The sequence below is a fragment of the Oratosquilla oratoria genome, chromosome 9 (assembly GCF_046742065.1).
Source record: "Oratosquilla oratoria isolate Oo_2021 chromosome 9, ASM4674206v1, whole genome shotgun sequence".
Classification (NCBI taxonomy): Eukaryota; Metazoa; Arthropoda; class Malacostraca; order Stomatopoda; family Squillidae; genus Oratosquilla; species Oratosquilla oratoria.
Window position 1 is genome coordinate 20,094,206 of NC_134785.1, and position 11,399 is coordinate 20,105,604.

At 33.9% G+C, this 11,399-nt stretch overlaps 1 protein-coding gene across 1 annotated transcript in view; it reads left to right on the forward strand.

Annotated features, from left to right (window-relative positions):
- Positions 1-607, forward strand: part of LOC143027996 (uncharacterized) — a gene marked incomplete at its 5' end in the record, with an annotated part of 24,221 nt that extends 23,614 nt beyond the window's left edge. Inside the window, 1 exon segment of the mRNA XM_076189637.1 lies at positions 512-607. Coding sequence (XP_076045752.1) covers positions 512-607 — 96 coding nt within the window.
- Positions 608-11,399: the final 10,792 nt, after the last annotated feature.

Consider the following 11,399-nt stretch of genomic DNA (forward strand, 5'->3'; position numbering starts at 1 on the left):
CTCTCTCTCTCTCTCTCTCTCTCTCTCTCTCTCTCTCTCTCTCTCTCTCTCTCTCTCTCTCTCTCTCTCTCTCTCTCTCTCTCTCTCTCTCTCTCTCTCTCTCTCTCTCTTTCTCTTCAAACATCCAAGCACGCATACACACATACATGTGGGCGCACGCGCGCACACACACACACACACACACACACACACACACACACAGAAAGAGAGAAGCACACACACACACAGAAATACACACACACAGATATACACACACAGAAACACACACAAACGCACACACACAAATACACACACACACGCAGAAACACACACACACACACACACACACACACACATACACATACAGAAGCACAAAGAAACACACACACACAAACAGACACCTACGAACACAAAAAATCTTATCTTTCATCTACACACGTCTCTTTGCCTTTCACCTCCTCTCCAATACCAAAAGAAATAACAACACCGCATTTTTTTTTCTCTCTAATATTTCGGCACAATTCTTTTCCAGGAGGCCGAGACGAGGCCAAGAGTCGATATCAGGTCACTTGTGTGCGTCGGGCGCCGCTCCTCGTTCCCCACACCTCCTTGTGCCACGGAAGCTTAGGGCCAACCTGGATCGAACCACTCACCTCATGGTTCCTCCTGTATATAAACCATTAACACTATCTAAAAATAATAATGGCAATGACAACAGCAGCAACAACAGAAACAACAGAAACAACAGAAACAACAGAAACAACAACAGAAACAACAGAAACAACAGCAGAAACAACAAACAACAGAAACAGAAACAACAGCAGAAACAACAAACAACAACAGAGACAACAACAGAGACAACAACAACAACAACAGAGACAACAACAACAGAGACAACAACAACAACAACAGAGACAACAACAACAACAGAGACAACAACAACAGAAACAACAAAACCAACAACAACAGAAACAACAACAGCAACAACAATAATGATACTAATGATACCAGTAATGATAATAATGGTAATAACAAATAAACAAAAAGTAAATAGATAAATAAATGAGTAATTAGGTAAATAAATGAATAAGTGCATAAATGAATAAACGAATAGAAAAATAAATAAATCAATAAATAGATAAGTATACAGAGAAAGAAACAAACAACAACTGGATGAGCTATAAGTAAATTGATAAATTTGTTAATGAAAAATAAATAAGTGAACAAATAGAAAGATAAATAAACAAGTAGGTAGGTAGATAGATATGTTAATAGATAACTAGAATAGATAAACAACCCTATACCCCCCTTCACCTTTCTGTTCCCTCTGTTAAGTTAATTTTGCTCTGGTTAACCCTAGACGATTTTATTGCAACGAGATGCTAGACTAACTAAAATGAACAAATAAATTATATATATATATATATATATATATATATATATAAATGAAAAAGTGGACTTGATCGATCGAGATCCCTTTTTGTCCAGAGACTGTCCCGGATACTGGGGCAAAGTGTGCTTTAGATCACTGCCTCATCACTGCTTCATCCAAGCCATCACACTTCACCGTAGCACTATCGTCGTCGACCACCAACACCAATGAAGGAGGAAAAAATAAACGTTTGTAACTTGAATGCTGTAGATGCACGTGGAATGATGGTAATTATCCCTATTCGTAATCTCTACAGCTCGAAATCCTCCAATTTCTGGAACAAAAACAAATATAAAAAACTACGCCAAAATATCAGGCGTTTCTGGTATTCTAAATTTCCTCAGATGTCGTATCTTTATCGCCCCTTGTGAGGAAGATTTCCATTTTCATATTTACTAATGAGAGAATTATTTGTATACATTGCAGACTTCATGATAAATTGCTCTCCTTCACTTCCACATTCTCCCATCCCAGTTTTGCCATTATTGCCCCGAAGACGTTTCCATAAGGTAGTCAACGTTGGAAGCACAGAGTAAGCGTGTATGTATTAACCAAACGGAAACATTCAGTAGAAGTATATTATCCATCAAAATTATTTTGTCTAGTTTATGTACTTTACAAAGCTTGTTTTGTTTAAAATACCCACCATTTCTCACAGCTGCAAGGTGTTCTATGAATTTTAACTTCGGGGCAAGTGACGCAGCACGACTTATTACAAATCTGGTCCCACCCCATAAATACAAAGAATGAAGACCATGCCTCGATACTTCCTTGGATTACACCATATTATAAATATATATATATATCTTATATATATATATATATATATATATACTTATATATTTATATATATACTTATATATTTATATATATATACTTATATATTTATATATATACTTATATATTCATTTATATACTTATATATTTATATATATATATACTTATATATTTATATATATATACTTAGTTATATATATATATACTTATATAGTTATATATACAGTACATATATATATATATATATATATACTTATACATTTATATATACTTATATATTTATATATGTACTTATATATTTATATTATATATACTTATATATATACTTATATATATACTTGTATATATATACTTATATATATATACTTATATATACTTATATATATATATACTTATATATATATATACTTATATATATATATACTTATATATGTATATATATATACTTATATATATACTTATATATATTATATACTTATATATATATATACTTTATATATATATATATATATATATACTTATATATATACTTATATATTATATATATATACTTATATATTTATATATAATTATATATATATATACTTATATACTTATATATATATACTTATATATACTTATATATATATATACTTATATATATATACTTATATATATATACTTATTTATACTTATATATATATATAATTATATATACTTATATATATATACTTATATATATACTTATATATATATACTTATATACTTATATATATATATACTTATATATTTATATATTTATATATATATATATATATATATATATATTTATATCTATATCTAGTAGTCAGGTGTGGGTCATGGAGGGTAATATGCATACCTTAGGTCAGGTCTGGGTCAAGGAGGGTAATACGCATACCTTAGGTCAGGTCAATTGGGGGGCGAGGGCCCAACAGTCAGGTCAGTAATTTAAATGAAATGTATAACAATCTAACTGATCTAATCATTAATGCACAAAATACATTTATCCCCCTAAAGTCAATACGGAAAAATAGTAATACTCCCAAATGGATGACGGACAGATTGAAACATGAGATCGGAATGAAAAGAGGACTTTACGTAAAAATGAAAAACGGGGAATCACACCTTAGATCAAGATATAACGAAATGGCAAAGCTGGTTAAAAGGAATACACGTTCAGCGAAACGTAATTATGAAATCAAGGTTGCCAGTCAAGCAAAATCCAACCCAAAGGGTTTCTTTCACCTCTATAGAACAAAAAAAGAAAGAAAGAATAAGTGAGGAGTTTAACAATTATTTTCTATCGGTGTTTACTAATGAGAGGTTAGATAAAGTACCTGACTGCGATCCGATTTTCAGAGGGGATGAAGAAAGTAGTCTAACTAATATCAGCATTAGTAAAGAAGAAGTAGTCAAGCAGATTGACAGACTTAAAGCTACAAAATCTCCGGGTCCAGACGAAATTTTTCCAAGAATGCTTAAAGAGTGTGAATTTGAAATCTGCGACCAGTTAACTGAAATATTCAATAAATCGGTAGACACTGGTTCTGTTCCAACTGCTTGGAGGCAGGCAAACGTTGTTCCTGTTTTTAAGAAGGGAGATAGATCGTCTATATGCAACTACAGGCCAATCAGTTTGACATCGGTTATAGGAAAAATGCTTGAATCAATAATAGTAAATAGACTCAGAGAACACATTGAAGGGCATAATTTAATTCGTGTTTCACAGCATGGTTTCTCCAAGGGTAAGTCATGTGTGACTAATCTTCTATCCTTTTACACTAAGGTATATAAGGCGTCAGACAACAATGAAAATTACGATGTTATTTACCTTGACTTTAGCAAAGCGTTCGACAAAGTGCCACACCAGAGACTACTAAATAAAATCAAAGCTCATGGCATAGGAGGAAAAGTGTTAGAATGGATTAGAGCTTGGATTAGTAACAGAAAACAGCGGGTCACCATAAATGGAATAAAATCTAGGTGGGGCAATGTTACTAGCGGGGTCCCCCAGGGCTCGGTTTTGGGTCCCTTGTTGTTCATTATGTATATAAACGACTTAGACAAAGGGTTAAATAGTGATGTTAGTAAGTTTGCGGACGACACTAAAATAGGACGCCTAATTAGGTCAGGAGACGACGCCCAGATTCTGCAGGATGACCTTAATAAGCTGTTAACATGGTCGGTGAAATGGCAAATGAACTTCAATATCTCTAAGTGTAGCGTGTTAAACGTAGGGCTACACAACCCCAAAAATAGATACAACTTAGATAACACGTTTTTAGAAAAATCTGAGTGCGAGAGGGACTTGGGAGTTCTGGTGAGTCCGGACCTTAAAACCAGGAAGCAGTGTATTAGCGCCAGAAATAAAGCTAACAGACATTAGGCTTCATTGCTAGGACGGTAACGAATAGAAGTGCAGAGGTAATTATTAAACTCTATCTAGCGATAGTTAGACCCATCCTTGACTATGCGGTACAGTTTTGGTCTCCGTCCTACAGAATGGACGTAAATTCACTAGAATCAGTACAGAGAAGAATTACCAAAATGATACAAGGACTCGGAAATTTGCCTTACGAAGAGAGGCTTAGGCACCTAAACTTACACTCTCTGGAAAGACGCAGAGTGCGGGGTGATCTAATAGAAGTGTTCAAGTGGATCAAAGGCTATAACAAGGGTGATGCAAACAAGGTCATCATAATAAAACAACAGGGCAGGACTCGCAGTAATGGGTATAAACTGGACAAATTTAGATTTAAGAAGGAAATAGGCAAGAATTGGTTTACTAATAGGGTGGTCGATGAATGGAATAAAATTTGTAACCATATAGTAAGCGCTGAAACTATCAGTTGTTTTAAAAAGCGATTAAGACAACTTTATGTATGGGGATGACAGGTGGTGATGGATACGGAGCTGCCTAGTGTAGGCCTTATGGTCTTTTGCAGTCTCCTTTATTTCTTATGTTCTTATATATACTTATATATATATATATATATATATATATATACGTATATATATATATATATGTATGTATAATGTATATATTTATATATATACTTATGTATATATATATATATACTTATATATTTATATATATATATGTATAATTATATATTTATATATGTATAATTATATATTTATATATATGTATAATTATATATATACTTATATATTATATGTATATATATATATATAATTTATAATTTATATATATATATATTTATATATATATATATATATATATATTTTATATATATATATTTATATATTATATATATATATTTATATTATATATTTATATTATATTTATATTATATATATATTTATATATATATATATTTATATTATATATTATATTATATATATATATTTATATTATATATTTATATATATATATATTTATATTATATATATATATTTATATTACATATTTATATTATATTTATATATATATATATATATTTATATATATATATATTTATATTTATATATATATATTTATATACATATATATTCATATATATATTCATATATATATATATATATATATATATATATATATAAATATATATATATGCATATATATTTTCATATATATATGCATATATAAACATCTATATATCTGCATATATATTCATATATATATATTCATATATATATATATATACATACCTATACATATATATATATATATATTATATATTCACTGTTCTTGGCTTGTAATCACCATTTTTGTGTTACTTAGGTCCTAAAAAATAAGAAAAGGCTATTAAACAGTTAAATTTGGGTTTGTAAAAATTCTAGTCTAGCCACTAGCATTCAACCTAATAAAATTTTAGAATTGCAGTAAAAACAATGTGTGTCATTTTCGAATGCAATTTGTGCAATCTTGTGCTAAAAACCAACATTATCAAAATTTCATGACTATAGCCTGAATTACCCTACTTATTTCATACATGTTTAACATGTTCATAATTTATACTTTCAGATCTATATCCATATTTTCTGCATATATTTCTATATTTTCAGATGGCTTCAAGGGACTACTAGTACCCCCTACCTCCTATTTTATATGCGGTGAGTATTCAAAAAAGACAGGCAAAAAGTCTCCTTGGAATCGTCGGTAAAAGTTTGTGAAGCCTACCAGAAATACTTCAGGATGCCACCTAGGGACCAGGACAGCCCCTGGGCCCCACACTACTGTTGTGAATACTTTAAGAAGACGCTGGAAGGTGTGGCTCTGGGGTGAGAAAAGATCCCTGAAATTCTCCAAACCACGGGTCTGGTTAGAGCCAACAGACCACTCCACAAACTGACTTTTTTGCATGGTGGGTGTTAGCAAGTGGAGGAATGGAAAGAATGCTACTGCTGTGCATTACCCTGATTTCCTGCCATCAATTGTTCCGATTCCTCATTGCTCCAAATATCCCATTCCAGTGCCACCTGCTCCAGGTAAAGTCCAAGACAAGTATTTTGATGAAGAGGAGGAGAATGACGCTGAGGACTTGGCGTACCTGCCTGAGGTACTAGAGAAAGTTCCTCACTTGCCAAATCAAAAAGAAGTAAACGACTTGCTCAGGGATATGGGTCTGACCAAGTCCAATGCAGAGCTATTCATCTCCGGGATGAAGCAATGGAACTTGGTCAAGGAGGAAGTACAAATGACAAGTCAGAGAAGCCGGCACGAACCTTTCTCAGGCTTTTATACTCAAGGGGTGGCCTCTGCTTTTATTATGATGTGCCTGAACTGTTTGGCGTTATTGGGGTGTCGTTTGCCCCCAAGGAGTGGCAGCTCTTCATAGATAGGTCTACCATAAGTTTGAAGGCTGTCCTCCTACACAATGGAAACAAGTTCCCGACGCTGCACATAACCCATTCAGTCTGCCTGAAGGAAGACTACTACAGTGTGAAAGTCCTCCTGGAATCTCTGCAATACAACCAGTACAATTGGGAAATCATTGAAGACTTTAAAGATGATGGCTTTCCTGCGTGGTCTCCAGGGAGGGTCATCAAATTCTAATGCTTCCTCTGCCTTTGGGACAGCAGAGCCACCTCTGACCACTAAAACAACAAGAACTGGAAGCAGCTAACAGAATTTGTAGTAGGGACCCGAAACGTCATGTGGGAGCCACTGATTGATCCTAGGTTTGTGCTCATGCCGCCATTGCACATTAAGTTGGGGTTGATAAATTGGTTCGTGAAGGCTCTCAACCAGGAATCAGCCGAATTTAAGTACCTTCTTGAGTTCTCCCCCAAGTTATCCGAGGCTAAAATCAGAAGATGGGATTTTTGTTGGACCTCAGATAAAGGAGGTGCTTGGGTCTATCGAGTTCTCCAATAAGTTCAGTAGGATTGAGAGAACATCACGGAACAGCTTCTTAGCAATTGTCAAGGGCTTTCTGGGCAACCACAGAGCTGAAAACTACCAGCAGCTGTTACAGAAGCTGGTAAAGTCTTTTGGCGCCATGCGATTCAGGATGTCACACTTCATACACTGGACGCTCGCCTGGACAAATTCAAGGACAATATGGGCGCCTACTCAGACGAACAAGGCGAACGATTCCATCAAGATTCACTGAAGGAGAGAGCGGAGGTCCCAGGACCACGACAATGAAAAAATTATGGGGGACTATATCTGGGGACTGGTGAGGAAGTGCGACCTGGACTACAACCACAAATCCAGGAAATCCAGTCATTTCTGACGCGTATATGTTGCTTTATGTCTGTTATTTGTTTTTACTCGTTTCTTTTTAATAAGATTGTGTCATAGAACAAATATATACTCTATTGACTTAATCATGAACTTTTTATATGAAAATTTTGAAATATGAAAGCTCTGATTAGAAACCCATATTTCTGATTAAATAATAGTGTTTTTTATAACAATAGAATATAACAAACTAGGAAATAACGCTTAGAACAAAGTATGTTATGGTGTTATTAATTACCTCACATCAGGTAAAATCGGGCATACGAATCCTGCTGTAGCGTGTGATTGTCCACAAGAACAGAAGTGTTGGTAAGCTACATCCCATAACATCAATGAATACTATCGTTTTAGTACCACGAGTAAATTCTGTCTCGATGAGTCTTGTGTTATCATGGGAGCAAGGCCTGATTTTGACTGTAATTCGAACTAAAAATGTCTGTTAATAACAGCTGGACGTTGCCATCTGTACTAAAGATATACTAGGAAGATTTTGGAGTCTTGTTCTTGACAGGGTCGACTAGGAATGGACTGCATCTCCTTTACATGTCCTGATCCTGGATTCACAAATAAATCCAACTCTGCAAAAATCATTTTAGAATGTCCGGATTCAATCTTCCGAATTTTATTTCTGGTAAAGTCACCAGTTAAATATTTAGATTTTTGTCTGTCTTTATCACGATAGAAGCTTAAAAAAATTATACATATATATATATATATATATATATATATATAGAGAGAGAGAGAGAGAGAGAGAGAGAGAGAGAGAGAGAGAGAGAGAGAGAGAGAGAGAGAGAGAGAGAGAGAGAGAGAGAGAGAGAGAGAGAGAGAGAGAGAGAGAGAGAGAGAGAGAGAGAGAGAGAGAGAGATAGAGAGAGAGAGAGAGAGAGAGAGAGAGAGAGAGAGAGAGAGAGAGAGAGAGAGAGAGAGAGAGAGAGAGAGAGAGAGAGAGAGAGAGAGAGAGAGAGAGAGAGAGAGAGAGAGAGAGATAACCGTGAGAGAAATGAGACCTGACAGCAGACACCAATTGATTTCTGGATTAAAAAAATAATAAAAGATCAAATAAATCATTCTTATTTCGTCAAATCGATTTTACGGAACAAAGAGACAAATTGCTTATTATAACCCTCTGCAGGAAGGTACAACGTATTAGTGTATCGCAGACCACACCTGTCTCCTTTTTTCTACAATGCAAAGACTCTCAAGATTGCCTCCATCGTTTACTAATTTGGCCTGATGTATTTCGCCTTTTGCCCCATACCCCTGTTAAAAAGTCGCATAGCCATAATAAACGGCCACAAATATGACAATGTAAGAAAACTCGCTTATTTTTCAGGTTTTGCATGTAATATAGTTATACATTGATAAAGAAGTAAGGTACCAAATCTATTCGTACCACAATAAAAAGTAAATAAGTAGATATACAAATAAATGAATAAATGAATAAATAAATAAATAGAAGCATAAAAATTAATGAACAAATAAACAAGTAAATAGGTGAATGCCTAAATGGACATGTGAATAAACAAATGTATAACTAACAGCATAGATAAATAGATAAATACATTAATAAAATAATAAATCAGTACATAAACAAATAAACAAACGAGTAATTAATAAAGATAAAAAATAATAAATAGATGAATACATAAATAAATGAATAGGTAAATAAATAAATAAATGAACAAGTAAATGAATAAATAAATAATAAAAGATAAATAAATTAATAGATAAGTAAATAAAATAATGAATATAAATAAATTAATAAATAAGTAAATACATTGATAAATAAGTAAAAAAAAAATATATATATATATAAACAAATAAATCATCAGGTACGGAAGCTATTGTCCCCATGCCCTGGGGGTCAAATCTATCTCTGGTTGAGAATCACAGCTCCACAGTGACACAGCTCCATAGTGACACAGCCCCACAGCGGTCACGGAAACACGGGCAGATCTGTCGAGCCTGGTTGATAACTCAATCCAATCAAAAATTTTCTTGTTAGTGGACCGAATTAGACAAACAGGCCATTACTCCCAACTTATCTTCAGTCCTCTTTGAGTTATATTGGGAGAAATACATATTGTATTGCCTAAATGGGAATTGTTGCGATCAAGGGTATCTTAACCCCTTACATGTGCCGTCCGTCCTCCAAGCGCTAACCAGAAGAAAGGTTGTAATAAGTCTAACTAGATGAACTGGATAGAACAGGATGAGATTTATTCCATGTAGCCCAAAGGCTGTTCCTCCAATGAAAATAATCAATAAGCGTCATTCGAAACAAACTCTTCAAGGAGAGTCATCTGACCGAAGAGGAAGCTAGTCCTTGTGTGTCTGAACATGTTTGAACACGTTCGAAGGTCTCGTCATATTTTTTTATATGTGTTATGTATGTGAATATATACTATACATCATATATATGTATGACATGTGTACTATGTATGTTTATCTACAAATATCTCTTACAGAATAATTTGGATTCATTCCTCATGAGATTTCCATATCTTGGTGATTATTGATTTATCTAGATTCCACAATGTCCTACGCGACATTCATCTCTCTGTAACTACTTCACTTTGTAAATTGCTTGCCGCCATTAGGCGTAATAAATTTATCAAATCAATTTTTTTTTTGGTCCACAGCCTCAGATACTCACTTAATCTGAATGAAAGCGCCTAGCACCAGCTAGAATAAAAGTAGTAAAGCCCGTCATCGTGTGTGAAAGAGAATTAAAGGTGTGTGTGAATGCACGTCTGAGTGAGTGTGGGCGTGAGATCGAGTTCATAAATGCTCGCTAGTTTCTCCCAAAAGCAGAGTAAATTCAACACAGTCTATTTCTTTTACTGGACTCTGCTTTTAATACTACACAGGGTTCAGTCATTAATCTGGTTAAAAAAAAAAAAAAATTGGATCTGCTTTGTGACAATTCGAAATATATCTGGAGGCTTTCCCATAAAACAAATCCTACACAATTAACATTATTACGCAATCATTCACGCAGCATATAACCATTGACTGCGTTGGAAGACTAACGAAGATTCATATAGGGCAGCGGTTCCCGAACTTTTTTTTTCAGCTTTACAATTATACGTAGTAAATTAGCATGAACCCTAAAGCAGAGTACCGCGATGTCTTCTTGATCTTTTTTTTTTTTTTTGTCACCCCTACATTACCCTTGAAAAATTTTTACCTCTCCCCCAGGGGGCAATTTAGCCCCAATTTGGTAAACACTGATGTAGGGGGTCAACAGTCCTGATGTCAAGGTAACGTATCAATAAAAATAATCATATTACTTATTTCCAGGGTTTTTGTTCAACCAAGTTATTTTCAAAAGTCCATTATTCGGAGCGTTTCATGTTGTAGCACAGCTTAGATGCTTTACTTTTTTAAACAACTGTACACAATGTGCAGAGAACTCTTGGTGCATATATAACCGGTTTTTTTTTTGTTTTTTTTCTCACACTCTTTTTCGCTGACGTATCTCTTTACCCTAGTATACGT